Source organism: Papio anubis, chromosome 5 (assembly GCF_008728515.1).
Source record: "Papio anubis isolate 15944 chromosome 5, Panubis1.0, whole genome shotgun sequence".
Taxonomy (NCBI): Eukaryota; Metazoa; Chordata; class Mammalia; order Primates; family Cercopithecidae; genus Papio; species Papio anubis.
This window is the reverse complement of record NC_044980.1, coordinates 54,522,656-54,549,731: the sequence shown is the minus strand read 5'-3', so window position 1 is coordinate 54,549,731 and position 27,076 is coordinate 54,522,656. Positions and strand designations below refer to the sequence as shown.

General features: G+C 37.6%; 1 protein-coding gene and 1 long non-coding RNA gene across 10 annotated transcripts in view; one reads left to right on the top strand and one right to left on the bottom strand.

The window, feature by feature from the left end:
* Positions 1–27,076, top strand: part of PDE4D (phosphodiesterase 4D) — a 1,533,637-nt gene that overhangs the window by 582,624 nt on the left and 923,937 nt on the right. The window contains exon 1 of one of the 8 annotated variants that reach the window (XM_031666718.1): positions 25,830–26,810. The exons of the other annotated variants lie outside the window; for them this stretch is intronic. Within the exon in view, the coding sequence (XP_031522578.1) occupies positions 26,356–26,810 (455 nt within the window). The 5' untranslated portion in view covers positions 25,830–26,355. Of the gene's footprint in view, positions 1–25,829; positions 26,811–27,076 lie in introns of those variants that run through there. 8 annotated transcript variants of the gene reach the window in all.
* Positions 1,417–27,025, bottom strand: LOC116275025. 2 transcript variants are annotated; one of them, XR_004183960.1, is made up of 3 exons: positions 26,701–27,025; positions 2,821–3,887; positions 1,417–1,902 (listed from the first exon to the last, which is right to left on the bottom strand). It is a non-coding gene; the product is annotated as an uncharacterized LOC116275025 (long non-coding RNA). The 2 variants fall into 2 exon arrangements; XR_004183961.1 differs by having other exon boundaries at positions 26,727–27,025.

Genomic DNA, 27,076 nt, shown 5'->3' with positions numbered 1-27,076 from the left:
ATATAAACTAAGGAGACTTGACATTACCAACCAGCTTGGGGAGTATTTTGCTAAGTCTATCCAACTGTTATAAATTCAAGAACAATACTTTTTAATTTGAATTCAACCTGTTTTCTAAAAAAAGGTTTTGTTTTTACTAAATTCATCTGTTCTCCCCACAAAAAGCCAGTGTGTTTATACTTATATTTGTCTATGTATACATGTATGTATTTTTGAGTCTGCAATATTCTTGTCAGAATAATTTTACTTCCTTGAATATTTCAATTATTCAAAAATTTACTGGGTTAAAACAATACACACTTATTATCTCACAGTTTCCAAGGGTCGGGAATCTAGGCATGGCCTAGCTGGTCCTTTGCAAAGCTGCAATCTAAGGTCACCAGGGTTCAGTTTTCATCTGGAGGCACCACTGGTGATGGATCACTTCCTGAGGTCACTCATGATGAGAGAATTAATTTCCTTGCAGCTGCAAGACTGAGGGTCACAACTTCTTGGTGGCTCTTAGTTATATCAGAGGTTATGTCAGCTCTTAGAAGCCATCCTCAGTTCGCTACTACCTTGGTCTCACCATAGACCCTTTACAACAAGCAGCCTGCTTCTTCAAAGCCAGCAAGAGAGGAAGAGAGTGAGTTTGCTGGCACTGGATTTATTTATATAGTATAAGCATAGAAGTGACAGGCCATGACTTTTGCTACATCTTATTTGTTAGAAGCAAGTTAAAGTTCCTGACCACATTCAAGATGAGGAAAATACCAGGAGGAAAGAATCATGAGGGTTACCCTGATATCTGTCTGCCCCCCTCCCAAAAAGAAAATCTATTTCAGGCTTTGGTATCATTTGAAAGGTTTCCAGGTAATTAGGTAGTCAACATTAAATAATTAATTGTTTGAATGACATTTAACTGTTGCACAAACAGGTACCTCTTTAAAAAAAAATACATACACACGTACACATACACTTTTTAAAGCAGAGTCTAAGTGTGCCAGTAACTGACTTGCGTATAAAGCTTATTTTTAATGTTATTTATCTTTCAAACCATATTAAAAGATAATTTTCTTTCAAATAATGGTTATATATTTTTGTCATTATTAAATATAATACTATTTTTCTCCAAATTTATCCCACAAATTTTCTCTTTTTTTATATAATTGACTGTATATAGTACAACACCATAGGTCACTAGATTAATATTTTAGCAACTGATTGAATTTAAACTGATTATGTGTTTGGATTTTCTGTATAAGCTCATTTTAATTACATTAAACATTTGTAGCAGTTTGTGAAAAGAGATGCAATCACAACATTTTATTCTATATTATTTTAATAAATAATCTATTTTTATATAACAGAATCTATAAAGATATTGACAAGAATATTAGGTTATATTAAATGTCTACAAATGGTCATTTAGATTAAATAAGTTACATTGAAATAATGTGCTTCAGTCTTTCAAATTCATTTTAACAATTTATTCAGCAAATATTTTATTAAGCAAGCGTCAACTATGTACTAAAAGCTTAAAACACAAGAGCGACCAAGTCACATATTATTGGATACCCTAAATATTCAGGGCTAGGTTAGGAGAGTATTAATATGAAATAATTAATGAATAAGGACATTAAAAGTCAGATAGTTTAACTGATATATTATAGGTTACAAATTTAAGGATCATAGAATTGGGATTGGAATCCAGGTCTTCTGTATCACAGTTTACTGGCCTTTCACTACCTCTTGTAGCTCTTAAGTAGTAAGTTGCCTTCATTTGTCAGAGAAGGTGATCAGTGCCCTGCAAAGTTCTTTTCATAAAGCAGTTATAGCTTCGTGTTGATCCATACACTCTGTGGTTTGTTCCCCATTGAGACCAGTTAAGCCATGATTCACAAGTTGATGGTTAGAGTTCAGCTTGGAAACATAAAACAGAATGAGGTTAATGACACATATCAGAATCAAGCCTGTGACTTTGTTCTCATTAGTATCATGCTCTCCCTAAATGTGCTAGCCAGTCATAGATGTCAATGTAGAATTCAACCTGTACATTAGTTTTTCTCTTCCTCCTTTGACCTTCAGCCATGTAATGAAAGACTTCTTCAAGAAGCATGGCCAGGCGTGGTGGCTCACACCTGTAATCCCAGCTCTTTGGGAGGCTGAGGCAGGCGGATCACTTGAGACCAGGAGTTCAAGACCAGCCTGGCCAAAATGGTCAAAGAAACACTCTGCTTAAAAAAAAAAAAAAAAAAAAAGAAAAAAAAAAAGGAATCTGTGTAGTCTCATAGCTTTGCAAAAAACACTATATTCCCAATATGTATGCTGTGACTCTTAAAAGTATTTACTAAATGTTGCCAATGTCTAGAACCATTTCTTAAAAATATTTCAAACATAATATCAGTGTTAACAATGGTGAAACAACAGTGTGATTAAATGGTGTTTTAAGTAGGGTTTAAAACTAAATTATATGTACATTGCATTGGCTTGTCAGACTCTAGTTATTAAATGCATTGATTTTACCCTGGGAGCACTCTTATTTCCCTACAGTTTACCTTTTAATAAGTGCAGTTGGCACATGTTTTGACCAGAGTTACTATATGCCTTATTGTTCACTGTATGTCTGGGACTTTTTTTTTGTTTTGCATGAACTTGGCAGCAAATCCAAAACTTTTCTCATATTAATGAAGCTACTGGTTAAAATATGTCAAGGGCAGAGTAGCTCGTTCTTGTAATACAGTTGTATAGACACACATCTTTGTTTTGTTGTTATAGAAAATGCCAATTAGTATTTCTTGATGACATGTAAGCTTGTTGCACAGATTATTTTCCACTTACCTTAGGTCTTGCTGTATTAGGCAGGCTGTGAAGCACAGCTTTCAGGGGAGGGCCACCATTGTCATTTTCTCCTTCAAGTATTATGTAAAAGTTCAGAAAATAAAGCATTCTCATAGATTGTATTTTGTGACTGACTACCCATATTTTGGGGTTTGTGTGGTGTGATGAGTAGAGATTAAATAGTGGAACTAACTTGGTTATAGATAGTTCTAGGGACTAGGAGATTAAAGACAGAATAAAAGATGTGGGGAAAAATTATTTGTGTAGAAATATTCAAGAGAAATTATTTCAGAGAAATAAATGTATGTTTCATGTTTAGTCCAATGTTGTTTTCAAAGGATTATGTACAAAAGAACCCCCACTGTATTTTTTTCTGGAGTGATGATGTTCCTGATAATTTATGTCACCAAAAAGAAACATGTTATAAATAAATGAAAATTACCTTTAGAAAAATACCTGATTTACTCATATTTCCTATTAAGAGTAAGACACGAATATGAGAGGGAAAAGTAATACAATCCTGACATGATGCAATGCCTTAGTCCCTAGTGAGGTAAAATATGTGACTAGATACATGTTTAATGGACATTATTGTGAAGAATACAAGAACAATGACATTTATATTGCAACTTAGAAAGGGTACAAATGAGTGGTTTTCTTTCTCAAAACAAACTGTAAAACTAAGGCAAACCATTTTCCTTTCCAAGGTCTGCTGAAACTGGCAGCTGCTATAAAGCTTATTCCCAGTGTTCTCCAATATGCAGCCACAACAAGTTGTTGAGTCCTCTTAAATAACTAGCTAGTCAGTTATTAATACAAATTTTAAAATAATCTTAATTGTGATTGCAACATCTCTTCCCTTGGTTTCTGGGACCATTTCTATTCTTCTTCCTGTGGACTCACCTTTCTTCAGTGTCCTTTTCTGATTCCTTCTAATTTGTCCAATTCAATCCTCAGACTGTTCCATTCTGCCCTAGCTGGTCATCCATTGACTGACAATTCACAAATCTATTTCTCCAGCTTCAGCCACAAAAGAGAGTTAATATGTCCACTATAACTCAGAATCTCTGTAGAGAAATGTACAAATTATACTCATGGTAGACAAACACAAGTACACTATGTTTTTGTACTCTACTTGAAGCTTTAATAGAGTCTCCAACTTAATCTGTCCTAAAACAAAGTATGGATTTACAATCTTCCAACCTGCTCCTTCCCCAGAAACCCCACTTCACTTAACAGAAGCACTATAATTTGGGTTGCTAAGACCAAACACCTTCAATTTATTTTCCTTTCTTTCCTTTTACACACACACACAGACACACACAGACACACACACACACACACACACACACACACCCCTATCAGTAAATTATAACCAAGCCTTAACTATACTTCCCCTCCTTCTACCTACTTCTTCCACCCTGGGCCAAGCCAGTTATCTTTCTTAATTGTTGAAATAGGTTCCAATCTGCTATATGTACCTCCACACTTGCCATTCTACCATCTGTTTTCAACATGGCAGCCAGAGTATGATCTTCTTAAAATATAACTCAGACCATGCCATGCTTCTCAAAACCTGTCAAAGACTTCCATCTCATTCTGAATCAAAGTTAAAACCTCTTCCCCCAAACACGCCCCCCACCACACACACACACGCACAGTTCCTCCTGGCTTTATCTTTTCTGATCTCTCCCTCAACTTGCTCCAGCCACACAGGCCTCCTAGTTGTCTTGCCCTGCCCCAAGGACTTTGTCCTGACAATCCTTTCTTCCTGTAATGCATTTACCTAGTTTCCCTCAGGTCTCTGCTCAAAAATCATCTCAACAGAGAGGATTTTCCTGACCACATCTTGTAAAATTGCTCACTTCCCTCTCCCAGGCTCCTTCCCTCTCCCAGGCTCCTTAACTGCCCCCCGCATCTTTGTTTTTCTCCACAGAACTTATCACCACCTGATAAAATACGTATTCATTTGTTGTCTCTTGTCTACTTTAAGGATGACAGGGATTTTGTTATATTTGTGCCATACTCTAACACCTAGGACATGTAGTAGTTATTCATATGCATTAAATAAATAAGTTCTATGAAATACATCATGTTACAACTGATTGGCACAAGTGGGAGTCAATATGTCAATTTTAACTTAGAATTTCCATACAGAAATGTACATATTGTACTCAAAGTGGCCCAGACTGTTCTTAAACCATATTTAAGAAGATGAAATAAAGAGATGATTTGATGGTTTTTATTATTATATGGTTTTCAGTGTTGGATACAGCAGTGTACAAATTATGTAGAGTTGTTGGGTGCAGCACACCAACATGGCACAAGTATACATATGTAACAAACCTGCACGTTATGCACATGTACCCTAGAACTTAAAGTATAATAATAATAATAATAAAAGAGAGAGAAAAAAAACAAACTACAATTTCATGCCAAGAAAATCCCTGATTTTTCTCTGGTCATCCTTCAAGGCTGTTGTTCTTGATTCCAGCATTGATATTTCATGTTTATTTCATTACATTTTGTACTATTTTAAAATATTAAATATTTAAAGCATACATAAGCTATTTTCACAGTTGATTTGCATTAATTGGAAGTTAATATGTCAATTCTAACTCAGAATTTCTAAGTAGAAATATACATATTATGCCTGAGGTAGACAAATACAAATATACTATATTTACTATACTATGACTATTTAGAATCTTTAATCCCATGAAAATTAATTACCTGACTTGTTTCCACCAAAGCTCTTCTAATTAAAGTTTTGGACCACAATGAAAGAAAATAAGCTTTAATTTACATGTATTAAATTTTGTATATCTCCCTTTTTCTCTCTCCAATGGAAGTCATATTAATACATAATTCAGACATGTTTGTCTAGCTCTCACATATATGAAAAGTGTTACTGTTAGCTTTTCTAAACAGAGCATTGTAACAACTGCCACATCTACAACCCCATTCAGCCAGAAGTGCAACTTCCCAAGCTATGGGAATTTTCTTCTAAAGGACTTGAAAGAGTCAATGTTTCATAGTTAAGTTGGGATTAACAGAACCATCTTGACCATAGATTTCTGAATTTTTTTAGTATATAATAACTGTTGGCAATTATCTTGTCCAACACTTTCCATATACAAATGAGAAAAAGTGAAATATTCCTCATGCCCTTGGAAAATTGCTGGCTTAGTTTTCTTTTCCCTATAATGGCTTACCATCTGGTCATTCAAACTGGCCCAGGCACTTCTCAAGACTGCCACACTAGCCTATTGCTCCCTCCATGACGTTTTCCCCAATGTTTGTATTCCTGGTTCCTCCATGTCATTCAGATCTCCTTGAAGAACACTTCTTCAGGGGAGGTCTTCTCTGGCACCCAATCTAAAGCAGCCTTTAGTCACCTACTAGCATATCTCTTATTTTATTTTTCAGAATAAATAGCATGCCTCACTATTTCCTTTCTGAAGTGTTTGTTTTTATATTTATTATGTGTTATTGTTCATCACGGTACATTAAATACAGAGGGTAGCAGCCTTGATTGTTGTGTTCACTACAGTATCCCCAATGAGTAGAACATTTCCGGGCAATTAGTTGGTGCTCAATAATTATGTATTTAATAAATTAATGATGTAATCCTTGTTACTTTTCATATTTGTATTAGTGACTAAAAACCATGAGGGGGCCTAAGAATGTAGAACCCAACAAATACAGACTTTCCACCAACCACATCATGGGCCATTTGAAAAACACAAAATTAACTGATCTAATTGTCGTAAGTCTTCAGAGTTACATGCCCAGGTGTTTTTGACATTGCCAGACTACTCTTTGATAGCCCTGTCGATCACAATTAGTTTGTTGATAATATGCATCTATCATCACCAAGTGCAGTCTTACTTTCCTGCATCTGAAAGAAGAAAGACAAGAATGGTTTCTGCTTCCTCCTGACGTTTTCCTTCCCAGGAAATATTTTCCTCAAGTATTTTAGGTGAGTTACCATTAAAATATAGAAAAATTAACTTAAATCTTTTTATCAGAAAAATAAGCTAATCATGTTCATTCAACAAATGATTTCTGAGCACCTACTATATATCAGGCTCTTCTCTCATTGAGATTGGTTTCTAATGGAAGGAGCAGGTAACAAACAAATAACTAGACAGCAACATTCACGTGTTATTATATCCTTACCACAGTCCTTTGATGTAGGAATTATCATTCAGACTCACACTGCTAGTTGCAGAGTTGAGATTTGAACATAAATTTCTATTAGTTGAAAGCCTCCTCCCTTTGTACTTTATTGTTTAGAAAAAGAATATTCTATGAAAATTTAAATAATAATAGCAAAACTGTGAGTCTTATAAAGCTTTAAAATCATTATAATTTATACAAAAAAATAAATTACCCATTTAAATAGAGAAATTATTTCTATGTTTTGGTCATAGAAACTAAGTGCATTATGCATTACCATAATACATTACTTTAAACATCTAAAAAATGAATTATAGTGTGAATTAGACCTCATCAAAAGATCATTCAGTTACATAGTTTATCAATTATTGTCCAAAGTGTTCTCAATAAGACAGCTCTAATTGCTTTAAAGTGTTTAATATGGTGGACATTAGATTTTGGTAGGTGGATAAGCCAATCTTTAAGTCAACCAATGCTCCTGTAACTGCCCAGTGGGTTCATTTTGCCTGCTGCCCAGACAGAGCTGATTTATCAAAACAGAGGAATTGCAATAGAAAAAGTTTAATTCACACAAAGCCTGCTGAACAGGAGACCAGAGTTCTATTATTACTCAAATCAGTCTCTCTGAAAATTCAGAGACTGGGGTTTTTTAAGGATAATTTGGTAGATAGGATGCCAGGGAGTCCTGATTGGTTGGGTGGGAGATGAAATCATAAGGAGTTGAAGCTGTCCTCTTGAGCTGAGTTGGTTCCTGGGTGAGGGATACAAAACCAGATGAGCCAGTTTATCAATCTGGGTGGTGCCAGGTGATTCATCGAGTTCAGGGTCTGAAAAATATCTCAAGCACCAATCTTAGGTTTTACAATAGTGATGTTATCCTAGGAGCAATTGGGGAGGTTTAGAATCTTGTGACCTCTAGCTGCATGATTCCTAAATCACAATTTCTAATCTTGTGGCAAATTTGTTCATCCTACAACAGCCAGTCTGGTCCCCAGGCAAGAAAAGGGTTTGTTTCGGGAAAGGGCTATTATCATCATTATCATCTTTGTTTCAGAGTTAAAATATAAAATGAATTCTTCCCAAAGGTAGTTTGGCCTATGCCCAGGAATGAATAAGGACAGCTTAGGAGTTAAAAGCAAGATGGAATCTGTTAGGTCATATCTCTTTCTCTGTCATAATTTTTTCACCGTTATAATTTTTACAAAGGCCATTTTACTCCTATGATAATCCTTCACTTAGTTCACTATCTGGTTTCTGGCAGTCTGTTTTGTGGATCCTAACCCTACCCCAAGGATTCTACTACATGGTAAATTCTGACTTTACATTTAAGACATGGAATTCTTTGGGAGCAAGGAGATAAATATCCTATTTTAACTATCAAGGGTGAAACTGCTTTCAAGGATCTACTGTCTGGTGGTGATACGAGAGTCATACAATTCAAATTACAAGCATCTGTTTGTTGTGTTGAGAGCGGGGACTGATAAATGAGGCACTTTTTGATTGCACGACTGGGTATAAAACAGCAAAATGATGCTTGTAACTTCGAGCTCTTCTCCCACTTGAATCAGCCAACAAGACTTTCATACAATGTTTAGACCAGAGTAGCTGATGCTTCTATTTCTGGCACTTTGTCTCGTTTGGGATCAATTTTGTAGTCATGAATGTAGTTATAGCTCTTTGGTATGTGACCATGAGAGAGGTGTAAGCTCATAAAATAAGAAAATCTGTTTTTGTCAAAATAGACCATGTGCAATTCAAAAACAATGAACCGTATCAGCTAAATAATGGGTTAAATCAATAGAGACTTTGTCAATTTTGTATTGATTTAGTCACTTCAAAATTATTTATTCATTGCCTACAGGTATGCTAGGAGCATAGTTGAATACAAAAAAAATATTCTTATACTCAGGAACTTCACAATTAGGTGCAAAAATGAGACAGGCATACTCACATTAAAAATTAAATGACAATTCAAGAGGCAGCACAGGCAGTGTATGATAAACTGCCATATGAATAATAGCAACAATGAAGTAGATGAGCTCCCAAAAAGGAAAGATCGAGGAAGGCACCATGGAAAAATTTGACATTGCCTTGTGTTTGGAGTTGAATGAGTTGGAAGTGAATAAGTACAGGTTGTTCCAAGTTGCAGAGAAGTACGGTGGTGGGGGGTATATATGGGACATTCAAAATGGGGTTAAATTCATGAAACTAGGAATTCGTTTGTCATCTTTGTGAAATTTCAGAAGTGGTTTCTGACCATTTTATGTGGGTCCTTTATTTTCAAGTTAAGACATTGGGATTTTATCCTGAGAATAATAGGGAACCATTGAAGGTTTTCTACAGGGGACAAGGATAGCATGTTAGAATGACTAAGCAGATAGAAATATGCACAATTTCTTGAAAATAGGGAGAACGAGAAAGGAAGAAAGCAGAACAGTGGTTCTTGACTTTAATGTGCCACCTAAGGGCCAGGTGCAGTGGGTCACACCTGTAATCCCAGCACTTTGGGAGGCTGAGGTGGGTGGATTGCTTGAGTCCAGGAGTTTGAGACGAGCCTGGGCAACATGGTAAAACTCCATGTCTAGAAAAAATACAAAAGTGGTGGTGTGTGCCTGTAATCTCAGCTATTTGGGAGGCTGAAGTGGGAGGATCAATTGAGCCCACAAGATTGAGGCTGCAGTGAGCCATGATTGCGCCACTGCACTCCAGCTTGGGTGATGGAGCAAGACCCCCTTGTCTCAAAAGAAAAAAAAAAAAAAGGAATCCACCTAAGGAGCTTGTTAAAATTGCAGATTCCTGTTCCTTACTCCAGAGATTCTGGTTCAGCAAGTCTGGAGAGGACTCATAATCTCCCTATTAACAAGGGTTAGATTCTGATATAAATGGTCTTCAGGCCACATTTTGAATAATACTAAATTAGAAGGCTGTCACAATAATCCAGGAGTGAAATGGTGAAGATTTGTATTATAATTTTGGAAGTAGGAACGAAAAGAAAGTGATAGTTGGTAGAGATATAGTGAAGGAAGAATAGATAAGACCTAGAAATGTTTGTGTATACAAAATCAAAGGGAAGACATAGTTTTAAATGATATTAATGTATTTATCATATTTGATATTTTTGTTAATGTAACTGGATTTGCAAGTCACTTAATTTACTTTAAAAAGTCAGCGCAAATAAAAATAATGCAAAAATGTAAACAAAGTTGAAAATATAAGGTCAAATGATTGGTATGGGAATATCTATAAATAGGAAAGAAATCCATAAAATATTAAGCTACCACTTTGTTTTATTTCCAAGTGTATTCTAATAATTAGTTTTCCCCATCATGGATTTAATAATTCTTAGTCAAGATTTCTGGATTTCTTTAATCATTACCTTTTGAAAGTAGATGTAGAATTCTCAATTATCTAAATCTTCCACATTTAGCTAAGAAGCCAACTCTAGGGAATATATTAGAGCATTTTCATAGTTCCATCAGACTATGAACCGCAATTCTTGGTTAAGGCAATATAGCTACGGGAATTATAGTCCATAGTGAATAAAATATACAATCATGGACCGTATTTTGAATACCTTCCAGAACAAACATATACGAACATCTTGAGAAGGCTATTATGGCTAGGTTCTAGCTTGCATCACTAAGTCAACAAGAATGGGAGATGAAATGTATAAGGAAAAGTTTTCAGTAGAAATTATAATTGTCAGAGGAATTATTTCAGTTTCAGGTTGATGCAAATTTGGGTACAGTGGATGCTGCTTCCACTGGTTTTCAGGAAACTGTAACCAATAATCAAAAGCAAGCAACTTTTCCAAAAGTAATTCCATCTTTTTTTAAAAAAAAGTTTGAGTTTATCTAATACCTTCATTTAGACATGTGAACAAATTGCTTGCCTTTTCCATTAATGACATCTGAGTACTTGTATAGATTGCCTTCATAGTTCATTTGAGGCATAATGTGCTATTAGGAACTGGAAATGTTTTTTTTTTTGTTGTTGTTGTTGTTGTTTTAACATGAATATTGCCTAAAATTGCTGAAATTGCGAAGTCTTTAATTTCATCAACAGAAGAAAAAAGGCAAAGAAATTCAGGCAAGAGTTAAAACATTATATATAGATCAGTTTCAGTTCAATGCAAATAACAGTAATATTCCTTTATGTTTAAAGGGATGTTTGCTTTGAAAGAGGGAATGCTTTCACCTTCTGAAAGGGAAGAGGGAGGTCAAATAGTGACAAAAGAATGAGGACTTCGGAGAAGTTTCAGCTAAGAGGACAAGCAAAAGAAGGCTGAGAAAAAAATGGCAATTTGTGCTGGGCATGTTCGGGAGCTGTAAAGAGAATAGCTCTTGCTTTGGAGTAAACTTCCTCAGTCAGAACGAGGTCCTTGAATTCAGATCAGCTCTCATCACCTTCGTCCCCTCTGGGGCTGATGGAGGCTGCTGAAATCATCTTTTGCTACATTAGTACTCACTTTTCGCTCAAAGATGACAGGGAATATTTAAACACAGAGAGAATATTATTTATAAATGATGGTTTGTTCATGATAGAACTTGTCACGTAGTATTTTCTCTTTTTTAACTTTTATTTTAGGTTCAGGGGTACATGTGCAGGTTTGTTATACAGGTAAGCTAGTGTGATGGAGGTTTGTTGTAACAGGTTATTTCATCACCCAGGAACTATGCCTAGTACCCAATAATTATTTTTTCTGTTCCCCTCCTCCTCCCATCTTCCACCATCAAGTAGACCCAGTGTCTATTGTTCCTTTCCTTGTGTCCATGAGTTCTCATAATTTAGCTCCCACTTATAAATGAGAACATTTACTAAATGGATCTTTATCAAAACAGTTTGCCGACTACTAATGAGTAAGAAAATATTAGGATAAAAAAGCTCAATGTCACTGATCATTAGAGAAATGCAAATCAAAACCACAGTGAGATACCATCTTACTCCAGTCAGAATGGCTGTGATTGGCCGGGCGGGGTGGCTCATGCCTGTAATTCCAGCACTTTGGGAGGCCGAGATGGGCGGATCACAAGGTCAGGAGATCCAGACCATCCTGGCTGACACGGTGAAACCCCGTCTCTACTAAAAATACAAAAAATTAGCCGGGCGTGGTAGCGGGCGCCTGTAGTCTCAGCTACTCGGGAGGCTGAGGCAGGAGAATGGCATGAACCCAGGAGGCGGAGCTTGCAATGAGCCGAGATCGCGCCACTGCACTCCACCCTGGGTGATGGAGCAAAGACTCTGTCTCAAAAAGAATAGCTGCCAGATCGGAAAAAAAAAAAAAAAAAAAAGAATGGCTGTGATTAAAAAGTCAAAAAAATAACAGATGCTGGCAAGATTTAGGAGAAAAGGGACCAGTATTCGGGTTTCTGTTCCTGCCTTAGTTTGCTAAGGATAATGTCCTCCAGCTCCATTCGTGTTCCTGCCGGTGACATTATCTCATTCTTTTTATGACTGCATAGTATTCTGTGGAGTATATGTACCACATTTTCTTTACCAAATCTGTCACTGACAGGCATTTAGGTTGATTCCATCTCTTTGCTATTGTGAACAGTGCTGCAAGGAACATTCACGTGCATGTGTTTTTATGGTAGAACAATTTATATTCCTTTGGGGTATATACCCAGTTATGGGATTGCTAGGTTGAGGTTGTTCTGTTTTTAGCTCTTCGAGAAACCATCACACTGCTTTCCACAATGGTGGAACTAATTTACACTTCCATCAACAGTGTATAAATAGTCGTTTTTCTCCTCCATTCTGACTGGAGTAAGATGGTATCTCATTGTGGTTTTGATTTGCATTTCTCTAATGATCAGTGACATTGAGCTTTTTTATTCTAATATTTTCTTATTCATTAGTGGTCGGCAAACTGTTTTTATAAAGATCCATTTAGTAAATATTTTAGACTTTGTGAGACATACAGTCTCTGTCACACTCAACTCTGCCACTGAAGTATGAGAGCAGTCATTGACATTTACTTATGTAATTACATGGGTTTGGCTTTGTTCCAATAAAACTTTATTTACAAAAACAGATAGTGAGCTGAATTTGTCTAATAGCCACAGTTTGCCTGCTCCTGTTTCATTGCAGTATATGCTGTTTCTATTGTGAATGAAAAGGCTGGCTTAGAAGGCCAATTACTTTTTCTGGCTTGGGAAATTAACTACTATCTCTAGCATAGTTTCCTAGAGAAATAGGTTCTAGATTAAAAATAGATAGGAATCTGACCCACACTGTATCTGGCAAATTCTTTAAAGAAATATAAAATGCTTTGGAGGTACCTAAATAGTGGTTAAAAATGGAGTTCCAGTATTTTCTAATTATGAGATGAGGACACGTTTTCCTCATCTATAAATTAGGAATAACAATACTTTCTTCATAAAAAGGCCATGGCTATCAAATGCCATAGCATAAGTGAAGTGCCCACTGCAGCAGCATCTGACATAGTAGACCCTCCAGTAAACATCTGTTTTCTCCCTTCTCCTTTGCCAGGAAACACATATGGAATAGAAATAAAAGTAGAAACAAAGGAGAGAAGAAGGCAGAACTAGTTTCAGTCTTAAGATATAGAAGCTGTTTATCTCACTAAAATATTCATTGCTGACTTAAAGGCACAGCCCTATTACTAGTTGAACACAGTTCATAATTTTCAAAAGCACTACACCTAGCATGGTACTGTGGGAGTTCTTGGTTTTCTACTTCTCTAATTTCCTAAATCATATGTATAACATCATATATGGAATATAATAATGTATTTATGTGTGTATACTTAGGTATACATGTATTATTTATGTAACAGATACTGTGCTGAGCATTTTACATCTATTATCTCATATAATCTTTACAGTTACATTGCGAAGTTGACTCTATTATTTTCATCGATGAAAAAACTGACAGAGAGGTTAATGTAACCCATCTGTGGTTACACATCTAGAAAGTCTTGGAGCTGAAACGGAAACTCAGGACGTTCTGGCTGTAATGCCCATTCTCTTAATAAACATGATAAATGACATACTTTTAAAAATGAAGAATATTTAACTGTGATGAGACTACTGATTTGGCTCATTGTCTGAATAGATTCATCATTTCTAAGTTACTTGACCAACATCAAAGAAGAACTGGGTCAATTAGCCCAATCTGTGGTTTATAATTGGTCAATTAGTCCACATCTTTGAATCTACACAGGGACCACTTGCAAATAAATCTAGATCTACATTTGCCACACTCCACAAAGCATTCTGAACAATTCACTGTGTTCAAAAATGAGATTTCTATTATTTATGCGTGAAGAAAATATGCTGTTTTCCATGCACTGAGCCAGGGGGAAAACTACTCAGCCTTGGTAATATTAGACCATGGATCTTAAATTTATTTAAATGGTAGTGTCATGCTGAGGAAAATAATGGTTCATATCTTTCTTCTCCTTCCTCCAAATACTATGTCAAAACTACTTTGATTAAAATAAATAAAATCTTGTATCACTGTGTCAAGTCTGTAAGAAGACAGAGCAAGCAAGCAAAAACATTAAAAACTAAGGTGTTGGAGAGTCTGCCTTGACTTGTGAATTCTGTATATTTTTTTCCTTTCCTGAAGTTCTTATTTTCTTTTCTTTTACTTACCAAGTTACTTGGAAATTTAACAATTCCATCAAAATAAACAGCATCTTTTCCCAATATTTAAAAAAACTGTATTATTCATTAAAAGTTTTGCATTCACAAAAAATGTGAATAATTGAGCTCAATTTGAGTTAGTTTATGAGTGTTCCCCAGGTAGCTATCCTGCCTCTTTTGGAAGGAACATGTATTCCTTGAGGACAGATTAAGAAGCTAGTCTTCCCTCAATGCCAGGAGCCCCTTTGAAGTCTTGTTTACTTCAGATCTTAAGGGAGAATTGTGGTAAGCTGAAAAGTATCACATTTGTTAACACTTGAGGAGACACCATTTGATCTAATGAGCTAGACTTTTTCATCTTTCAATTCATGACAGCTATAGCTATATTAGAAATTGCATTTTGGAGGTCTTGGATAATTATCTAAAAATATTCACAGACCCCTTGGAGGCTAATGAATTTAAACTTGGATGACTAATCCTAGAATGACTTTATTCTAGCAAAGTGGGAGAGGAACTCCCCTTCTTCTATTTATTTAAGGTTTCTAGTTTGGGCTCCTGGAGTTCCTTTCAATGTGCTTCCATATTTAATAGCCTGATTCAGGGGAGTCAGGGAGAAAGAAAGAAACAAAAATGTATACATACACATATATATCTACACACATACCTATGTAAAATGCACATGGTAAAGCATAGTATTTTGCACAAAATCTTAAGTAAAGACAGACTTCAGTTTAGATTTATAATAGGATTTAGTAATACTAATACCGATAACAGCAGCAGCAAATTCTTGTTGAGTGCATGAAATAGATTACTTTATATAATTCTTACAAAGTCCTATCATGTACATTTTGTCACTAATTTATTTTATAGATGAGGAAACTAAGGGTCAGCAAAGCTGTAAAACTTGGCAAAAAAAATCATGCAAATTTTGAGGATTCAGATTCGTTCTGTCCGATGCTTATACCCATCTTCTTAAATAGAACATTTGATTTCAGTCATGAGGAAATTGACAATGTCCACAGACTAAGACATGCTTACAGAGAACTAGACACTGGGACACTGCAGAGAGGCAGGCAGGGAACACTGGACTGAAGTGTGAGCTTTGAAACTGGCAGTCTTCATTGTAATCCTGGCGTTGCCTTTGCTGTTTGTGTGTCCTTGAATGAGTTACCATCTTCTGTGTGCTTCAGTTTCTTTATCTGTACTAATAAACTAATTTTTGAAAACCAGCTGGAATAATGCCTGGTTTATAGTAAACCCAAGAAGTAGTAGTTGTCAATTTATTAGGTTGGTGCAAAAGTAATTGCAGTTTTTGCTATTTTTTTTTCCTCTCTCTCTCTCTCTCTCTCTCTCTCTTTTTTAATTATACTTTAAGTTCTAGGATACATGTGCACAACGTGCAGGTTTGTTACATATGTATACTTGTGCCATGTTGGTGTGCTGCACCCATCAACTCCTCAGCACCCATCAACTCGTCATTTACATCAGGTATAACTCCCAATGCAATCCCTCCCCCATCCCCCTTCCCCATCATAGGCCCCGGTGTATGATGTTCCCCTTCCCAAGTCCAAGTTATCTCATTGTTCAGTTCCCACCTATGAGTGAGAACATGCGGTGTTTGGTTTTCTGTTCTTGCGATAGTTCGCTGAGAATGATGGTTTCCAACTGCATCTATGTCCCTACAAAGGACACAAACTCATCCTTTTTTATGGCTGCATAGTATTCCATGGTGTATATGTATATAGTAATACATATACACCATGGAATATGTGTATATGCTATTACTTTCAATGACAAAAATCGCAATTACCTTTGCACCAACCTGATAGGTATCCTGCCCTCTCTGTCTTACCCCTTTCACCCTTTAGAGCAGCTAAACATTAGGTGAGTGCCTCATCCAGAGATGTATTGCAATATTTTATACATCAGAACAGTTTGAAGAACCTGAAATAATATTGAGAAGATAGAAAATTTTTCTCTGTCACTCTCCATCTTCTATTTTAAACTAGTAATTCTCTTCTCTTGCCTGCAAACCCCACTTCCTAATCCTTAGGCAACTATCCTGAGTTCTTGTTAGTTATTACTAATTCCTGCTGTGATGTTTGCTGATAGCTACAATGTTAGATGATAAGGAATATTATATTTTAAAGGCAGATATTTGAGACATAAAATTGCTTTCTCACTCCAAGAAAAGTTTCTGCACATCCAAAGGATGTAGGGGATAGATATTTAGGAATATATGTGTGTCAGGACTGGGCAACTCGCAGCCAAAGAATGGAACAGATTTACCTTAGATTTGAGAGCTACACACACCACTTTACAAACATTTTTATCTTAATTTGGTATTAACTTTATTTAACTATAAAACTTTAAAACTAAACTTTGAGAGGAGGATCAATTTTATTTTAAAGGTGTCTGTAGTTATTTTTAGCTCAGAGTTCTATTTGGGTTCCCCAAATTTCGTGCTACAACAGTTTTAAAAGTCTGCCCAGTTATTTAATCTGGGGAGATTACAAATACAGTGTTGACGACTGGCCTGAAGCTCTCTCTTCTGAAAATGGAATATTCAACTCCACATTGCTTACTGCTTCCTCCTATCTCACTTAGTTTAATCTCTTCTGCTGGTGGTGATGTGAGTTCCCTGCCCTGTGAGTTTTAATTGTCCTTATGGTTTTTCTTATACAATATTCAGCATTATAACATATGTAGGTTATAGAGCATATAATTTGTGAACTGCAATATTATCAATATGTTGTATCTACCTGTGAGCTCCTTCCTTCTCTCAGTTACCATCTTTTCCTTCACCACTCACTGGGTAACAACCATCTGAAATTTCGTGAATTGCATAACCTTTCCATTTTTAATACTTTTTAAAAATCTTATACGTATGTATCCTCTAAAATCTTGCTATGTAAGTATGGTCCACAGATCTATGCATGAACATTGCCTGGGAGCTTATTAGAAATACTGAATTTCAGCCCTGCCCCAGACCTACTGAACCAAAATATGTATTTTAACAAGAATTGCTGTTGATTTACAGGCACATTAGTTTGAGAAGCACTACACCAAAATATATTATTGTGTCTTCTAGGGGTTGTTTTGTTTGTTTGTTTTCTTACTTGTTTCTTGTTTTTGAGTGTTACAAGAATGACATTCTGTTTGTTGTCTTCTGTTACTCACTTTGTTTGCTCAGCAGGGCATTTTAAGATTCATCCAGGTTGCTTTTTGTAGTTGTTCATGGCTTCCTGATGTAACATTTGTGCTAATATTCTTTCCTGCTAAACATTTAGTTTGTTTCTAGCTTGTGTTATAGTGTAGAATCCTGCTATGAACAGTCTGGTATGCGTGTGTGTGTGTGTGTGTGTGTGTGTGTGTGTGTGTGTATTTGCATGTAAGACATTTTCTGTGCTGTGTACCCAGGAGTAGAATTATGAATTGTAGTGTATGTGAATGTTTACCTTTACCAGATAATGGTAAATTGTTTTACCACCAGCAGTATATGAGTTTTCATTGATCTACATCTTTTCAAATACATAGTGTCATCAGGCTTTTCACTTTTGGCTGACCTCATGGACATAAAATGCCCTCTCACTGTGGTCTTTATTTGCATCTCCCTGATTACTAATGAGATTGGTCAATTTTTTCATCTGTTTAATTACCATTCTGCTTTCCTTTTCCATGAAATGCCTTTTCATGTATTTTGACTATTTTTCCATTATTCTCTCATTGATTTATATGAGTACTTATTTTGAAATAGTCCTTTCAGAGTTACATGGGTTGCTATGTTTTCTTCCAATTTATGACTTAGTCTCTCACTTTCTTGATCACTCTTGAACAGAAGTTCCAAATGTTAGTATAGCGTATCAGTCTTTCGCTGTAACTGCTTTTGTATCTTTAAAACAAATCCTTCCTTGCATGAATACTCTAATACTATTCTAATAATATCAGTGAATGGGTGGTTTAATACATAATTAGAGCTCTAGGATGATATTAACTGAAATATTAAACCACCCATCGACGGGTATTCTTAAATAACTCATCAATTGGCATTTTACTTTCAAAAGGCCTATGTTTAATTTCTCCCATTTGTCATTCCAGGCAAGATCACAAGTTTTGGACTTAGCTTGACGAGGCTCAAATCCAGGCTTTGAAACAGCAGGTGTCTGACCTTAGTTAAGTAATTGTCCCCATATGCTTCAGTTTCCTCATATGTAAAATAGTTGCTGTTACAATTCCTCTATTTTAAGAAATCCATTAATTACAATAGTTGAGCCAATTTAATAGAAACTTTTAAAAATGAGAACTATTAGTTTAAATTTACATTTTCTTAAGTCATTTAAAAATGCATACATTTTGCCTTACCAATGCCTACCTACCACATTACTTTTCATCATCTCAAGCTATAAGATTAAATCTTTTCTACATTAAGAATCTAAAGATCCTTACACAGTTTTAGCCTTTGGTAGTTGGGCCTAATTTCAAAGTGACAAGCTCTTTCATAATCTCTTTTACATTTTTGAGATCAAGAGTGACATTTCAAAGCATATTGATTCATTTTTATTAAAAATGTAATTATCAACCACAAAAAGTTAAACATCTTCTCTTAAAAGTCAGCTAAGAGCTTGTGACAGATGGACATTTAGCAACTGAGTAATCATTCTTCAGGTCTCACAAATCAGTCACTTTGAAACTTCTATGACATCTTCTGAGGGATTTGGTAATCTCTTCTCATTTTAACTGTATTGCTGCTGTGTGACTGGCCATGATTTTGTAGTCATTTCAATGCTAAAAGAATATACAGCTTCCAATATCATTCTTATGAATATCTTGTTGCTTTTCAATAAGATATGGAAGTACAGTTTTTCTCCCAGAAAGAAATATTTTTTCACTTATTGTACATGTTTGTCTCCCACCCATGTTTTAATTTTCTTCCTACATACAAAATAGCTTAGCTCTTCAATGAGGTATTAATAATTATGGTGTAAACTTTTGAAGACATTTTAAGTAAATAGTATATATGTGTGTGTGTGCATGTGTGTGTGTGTGTGTGTGTGTGTGTATATATATATATATTTTGAGATGGAATCTTGCTCTATTGCCCAGGCTGGAGTGCAGTGGTGCAATCGTGGCTCACTGCAACATCCACTTCCCAGGTTCAAGCAATTTTCCTGCCTCAGACTCCAGAGAGGCTGGGGTTACAGTTGTGCACTACCACACCTGGATAATTTTTGTATTTTTAGTAGAGACAGGGTCTCACCCTGTTGGCCAGGCTGGTCTTGAACTCCTGACATCAAGTGATCCACCCACCTTGGCCTCCCAAAGTGCTGGGATTACAGGTGTGAGCCACCGCGCCCAGCCAAATAGTCTTAATTTGGTTAAGTGCAAAGTTCATCAATCTGTAGCTATATGAATACAAGTCAGAAATCCAAAGTCCTTACCATGACCAGTATGGACTTCCTTGATCTGTTCTCATTTCCAAACAGTTTTCACCTGACTTCATCCCAGGCCACCAGTTGATTTACTATTACTCAGCCATAACAAGCTGGCTGCCATGTCTTTGCACTTGATTTTCCCACAGCCCGGAGTCCTGGCTTACTCCCTTGCTTCCTTCAGACCACTCTACCATTACTCTTTTGGAGAAGCCTTCCTTGCCAGCCAATACAAAATGGCACTCCCAAACATCACACTCCAACTTCTTAATTTGCTTCAGTTTGCTTCATAGTACTGAGCTCCTCTATCTGACATATTATTTATATGTCTCTAATTAAAAGAGACAGAATAAACACTTAAGCATATATATATATATATATTTACCACTTAAGCATATATGTGTGTGTTTGTGTGTGTATATTTACCACTTACGCATATACACACACACACACACACACACACACATATATATATATATGCGCTTAGGTGTTTATTTTATCTCTTTTAATTAGAACAGGAGGGCCACAACTTTTCTTTACTGACTTTTTATCTCCAGAACTTAGGGTTGGCACATATTAAGTGCTCTATAAATATTGGTTAAATGACTGAATTAATGTTGAGACAATCAGGTGAACAGGTGTTTTCTATGTAGAGTTAGAGTCACACGGGCTATTCTCAACATTGGCAGAGGACTAGCACAGTTCTTTAGTCTTCACTGAAAGACTCATCCTGATCATTATAATGTTAAAATGTGAAGAAAAAAAATCATATTGTTGCAAGAACTAAATCAAATAATGTATGGAAAATGTTTGCCAGAATCAGAATATCCAATATTAATTGTTCAATAAATGCAATAAAATTTATTCCATCTGAATCAATCCTTACCCCTTCTTTTCCTGTAACAGTGGAAATGTTGGTTTTTCTCTAGTTTGGGCAAATGCTTCCATCTGTGCCCTGCAGTTCAATGCCCCCCAACCCCATCTTCTCAGGGACAACATATTGTTATTTTCCTTCCTTCTGTCATATCCGTTATTTCTCCCTCTCTTTGCATCCTACTCATCAACTTTAAAACCTGCTCCACCCAGAAGGGGGTCCTTTTGATAATGTATACAAAGTCACTACATTGCCTTTAGGGGACACGGAATAAGAAGTTATTCTTTATCAGGCTTCTGCTTATTGCTCAGCTGTCCTCACAGGTTTATAGAATTATTTGCCATTTTCTGAATGTCCGATGCCCCATAATATCCCTCATCTCTAAGTTATTGTCTGCGCCAATCTCTACCCAGAATGCCTTTACTCCTTCATCTCCCCAAGACATACACACATTCGTGGTCACACATATGTATTCACACATACTGATAGTAGTTAATTTCACTGTGCACTTGAGGTCTTGGCCTCAGATTAGATGCCATTCTCTCTTTGGTGAGGACTCGCTGAACCCTGAGAGTTGGATGTTCTTCCTGTGTTTTCAAAGCAGACAGTAGCAGACACTACATCTCTGCATCAGTGTATCTATTCCCCCATCTTCCCAAATTGTAGTTGCTTATTCATTTATTTCCTCTGCAAGACACAAAACTCCTTGAGGAGAGTAATTTTTTGTGCATGTTTGTGAAGGCAATATCAAAGTCGTCCTGAGAATTAGCACACAGTAGGTAAGCAATATTTTTACCTTGAGCTGACAAGTGGAATGGTATCATTAGAAAGCTACAAAATTAATTTTGTGATACTGAGCCTCTAACTAGTTGGAGATTAGTGTGCTGCTAAATTTGCATTAGTGTGCTAGTCAAAGACAAGGATATTCAAGTACAACATTTCTTAGTTTCATATTAATTGCATATTTCTGTTTATTTCATATTACACAAAAATTACTGAAAAGCAGCCTAATATACTACATTGGAAACAATATGATAGAACTTTAATACTAGTAATTATAGTGGCAATACTGACACTATTATCTTGTATATGTAAAGGTTTTGACAAATTTAAGAGCGTTTCATATATCTCAAGGAAATACCCAAAAAGCCTGTTTCTACTCACCATTAAAGACCTAAGTGAAATCTGAGACTTTCAATGCCTTTTGGATATGTAATTAGACAGGAGTTTAGCCTTTTGTAACACATCTAATGATGAAAATTTCCAATTTTAAGCTGACTGTTGGGCATCAAAATGGCCATCTTTACAAATGAAGTAGCACTCATGTGCTCAAGTATACATAGAATGTATGCAAAGTGAATGTCTCCTTTAAATCTTCCTCCCATTGACTTGAGCAATGAGAACACATGGACACAGGGAGGGGAACATCACACACTGGGGCCTGTTGAGGGGAGGGGGGCTGAGGGAGGGATATCATTAGGAGAAATACCTAATGTAAATGACAAGTTGATGGGTGCATCAAACCAACATGGCACATGTATACCTATGTAACAAACCTGCATGTTGAGCACATGTACCCCAAAACTTAACGTATAATTTAAAAAAAAGTGAAAAAAAAAATCTTCCTCCCATTACCAAGATAGAAATGGACCCTTAGTTACTGCCACTTGCCATCTCAATCTATGTTCTGGATAGAAATGGTGCTTGCTCTCTGCTAGCTGTTAATTGACATCACTTCTGCCAGAACTCTCCATCATTATTGACAAGAATGTTCTCCCTTGTTAATTGCCCAGAAGCACATTGAGTGATTGATTGTAACTTTTGGACAGATTTGAAATGCATTTGCAGAAAAGGGTGGGGGTGGTAATGACATAACGCATGGTAATGACACCAACTAACTGCTTATTTAAGTTTGTTCAGGAAAAATATACTGATCATTTACTTGATTTTTACCTTTTATATAGATGTGCTAATGGTAAGTAGTGATAGCTTTTAAGGATGCCCCATATAAACCCAATGCTTCACAAAATCTCTCTCAGACTATGCCCATAAAACTCCAAAATCTATGGTCAACTAGTGGGAAAAATGAATAATTTATTTAACGTATAAGCAGGGAAAACCAATGGGTAGATGGAATATTTTAAATTTTTGTTGATTTAATTATAAGTAGGAAATACCTAGATTAATGAGAAGAGTTTTTAAATGGAAGGCTGGGAATGCTCAATATTCAACGGTGTAAGATTTTCTTTTAGCATAGAGGCAACTAGAGTAACAGATTAAGTGCATATTTTCATGAGAACTTTGCTTACAAGCTGGATTTCCCTAGAAGTATTTGAGACACAAGGGCGAGTCAACTAATAGTATCTACAGTGTTTTTGCAACCATATAATGAGAGAGTAAGTCTGGATCAGTAGTTACTGATGTATGAAATCACCTGAAGAGTTTTTAAAATGCCAATGCCTGGATCCTCCCCTAGAAATACTGGTTTTATTTGTCTAGGCAGGGTAATGATGATCAAACTTTACCCTGAAGCAACATCTTCTCACAAACTTGGTAAAAGTATAAAGCCTCAAGCCCTATCCTGCTTCAAGCAGCCTGGGTCTTTGTTTGCTGGATTACTTCTCCGGGTGATTCTGATAACATCAAAGTTTGGAATCACTGCTCTGGGTTCAACATCAGACATTTTTTTCAAGCTCCCCCAGGTGATATTCCCTGGGTGCAGCCAAGGCTGGGAACTACTGATTAAAGAGATATTTAGGATTCTTCCCAGTCTGGCAGGAATAATAAAAATTGCTACCTTTATTAAACATTCATTGCATATAAGGCATTGTGCTAAGTATTATTTCATTAAATAATTGCAAAATTCAGTGAAGTAGGTAATGTTAGTACTGCTTTGCATATGAGAGACAGGGAAGGTAAATAATTTAGCTAAAGTAACATGGGTAGGAAGTGGTAGATTGGAACTCAAGCTGTAACCTCAAAGATCACACAAGAAACTATTACTATCAATAATCTGTTGGAATTATAAGATAAATTAAAAACTCTACAAGTTGGAAACATATTAAATTATTTTCTTCTATTTTAAAATGTTCCTGACTTGCAATTACATAGTAAAAACAAAACAAAGAATTTTTAAAAGTCAATGGAAAATATAGAAAAAATAAAGTATTCATGAGTTAAAAGGAAGGAGTAAATTGGTAGTGAAAATCAGGTTAGATTTTAATTATTCCAATTTAATCTGGAAAAAAATTATAAGTTACTTGTGTTAGTATATGAGAAATTAGAATAAGAGTTTCAGATAGAGGTATTTTGCCACAGTTATATTGAGGGGAAAGGTAGCAAGCATTTCAGGGGAAAGAAGAAATTTGTATACTTCTTTAAAATGGTTTCGGATGTTAATAATGCAATGAATTAAAAGAAAAAAGGCAGTCTATATGCAGAACACTTCCATTTCTCTCCTTTTCTGTTTGGGAAAATACTGACTTAGTGCCCTCCTAGGCATGGAAAATACTTTGACCACTGCCACCAGTCACACTTGTATCTGCAAAGGGGCAAAAAGAGTGCCTTTGTAAAGTATGGTTTAGTCCTGTACAGTGGGGAGTGGTGCTTAGGAGACTGCCTTGTTTCTCTTAAGACACAACCTTTCTCAGATTTGGTGTGTAGTCTGCATATGAGCAGAGGGCTCATATTAAACTGATGGAGGAAAGGTATATTTCCAACCATAAATAAATAAATAGCATGAAGAGATGATGGGGGCCTTCTCCTGCCACTTGCACATTTCACGGACTTTTCTTGCTAATAAGCAAAGTGAGCACTTATTTTCATTGGCATTATTTTCCCAGTGGCACCTACACTATGTGGAGAGTGTTGAATTTTCAGCAGTCTAGAGAGTTGGAGACATGGTTCCTGATTCTGTTACTCTAGCATCCATTACATGATATGCATGAAATGTACCTATGAAATTATGTTAGGACTGAGTGCGTGGGAAGAATAGAATAATTACACAGCCAACAAGTTGTTGTGAGTCCTAAATATATTATCGTTCAAATAATAGATGGTACTGTGGTAACTTTCACAAAGAAAAATTCTAGAATTATTTTAACAGTAAGCAAATTGCATTTGATCTTTAATGTGGTAAAATTAAAAAGGTACAGGGAAAAAAGTGTCTACATATTGCTCTGAAATCCTCTTGGCTTCTTAAAAACATTTGACACTGCAGGAAAATGCTAATTAAAGGAAGACAGAAGTTGAATTTGGATTCTAGTGCCTCATAGGACTCGAATTTCTGTGAATATTGATACAACATGTTTTTAAAACACTTTGGTAATAGAGCTGTGTTCTGCTGGAAGTGGCAGAAAGGCAAATTGCAAGTAGGCAATGAAGGTAGAGACTACCAAAGATAATCAGAGGTTTGTAATTTAAAAGGTGCCTCAACCTTAACTCTGGCCAGCGGGCTCAGCCATGGCTCTGCAACTAAGGACGACTCGCCTTGATTTCCAGCGAGGACCACTCTCGGGGCCAGGTTGGAGGAAGATCTTCAAGAGGAAACACTGGGCATTCTCCCTGCTATGGGAAAGATCCACACAATGTTTTATCCTATGTCAGGGAAAGAGACTGAATTAATCTTACTATTGGATCTTCACCCAGATCCAAATTTTCAGCGACGCGCATAGACAATATTCCAGGCAACTTTGCCAGGTCATATTCCTTATCTTTGGAAGCGCCAGCATGGGGCTTATCGTCAACAAGCTCTGAGAACCAGCCAGGAATGGCCAAACTCCATTTCTCGCAGAGCACTGAGGCAAGCGGAGGTGAAGAGGAAGCCTCGGGGCAGTGAGGAGCAGTGTGGGGGAGGGAGGCGCGGGCACGACGAGGGGAAGGATCAGGAGGACAGGTCTGACTCCTGACTGGCTGGAGTGGTTTTGGAGAAAGTCACAGCTCCGGCGTGCCAGCCTGGAGCTGTCCAACTTTTCAGCAGCTCTGGGATCAGGGTTCCGGTGCCTTGGACCGGGGAGGCGGCTACCACTGCCGCCGCCGCTGCTGCTGCTGCTGCTTCTGCAGCTCGAGTTGCTGAGAATCCCTGCTCTCGCCGCCGGCGCCCAAAGAAAGGAAGGGAAGAAGAAAGGGAGGAAGAAGGACCAACCTCTGGCGAAACCGGGCACCGTGCACCCTAGTCTTGGTGACTTGGGGAGCCCGGGAGCGCGTCTCTGCCATAACCTCGGTGGAAGGAGCCCTGCCGCGTTCTGTGACCCCTCCCGCTGTCAGGGCCCCCTCTCGGTAGCCCTGAGGCTCTGGCGCCTTCAAGTGAGAAGCTGAGCACCAGCCTCTGCTGGGCTGCAGAAGCGGCGGCGGCGGCGGCGGCAGCAGCAGCATCAGGAAGGCGCTCGGGCCAGGGCGGTGAACCCGGGCTGGGCAGCAGGGAGCGGAGCCGCGAGTCAGGATGGAGGCAGAGGGCAGCAGCGCGCCGGCCCGGGCGGGCAGCGGAGAGGGCAGCGATAGCGCCGGCGGGTCCACGCTAAAAGCCCCCAAGCATCTCTGGAGGCACGAGCAGCACCATCAGTACCCGCTCCGGCAGCCCCAGTTCCGCCTCCTGCATCCCCATCACCACCTGCCCCCGCCGCCGCCACCCTCGCCCCAGCCCCAGCCCCAGTGTCCGCTACAGCCGCCGCCACCGCCCCCCCTGCCGCCGCCCCCGCCGCCAACCGGGGCTGCCCGCGGCCGCTACGCCTCGAGCGGGGCCACCGGCCGCGTCCGGCATCGCGGCTACTCGGACACCGAGCGCTACCTGTACTGTCGCGCCATGGACCGCACCTCCTACGCGGTGGAAACCGGCCACCGGCCCGGCCTGAAGAAATCGAGGATGTCCTGGCCCTCCTCGTTCCAGGGACTCAGGCGGTGAGTGGAGAGCGCCCCCTCCCCCATTCAAGCAAAGGGTCACCTCCCCTCTTCTCAAATACTCCATCTAAGTCGGCTTATCACCACCAATTCTAGACCCAGGGTCAAATGCTAGTCTGGAAATTGGGGGAGGACAAACAGGGGTGTGCCTATCCTTTACTGAGAGTATTCTACTCAGGTGTGTGTAAGGGACCCTCCAAAAGTACTGCATAAATGTTAAGTGGGGCCGTGTGTGTGTGTGTGTGTGTGTGTGTGCGCGCGCGCGC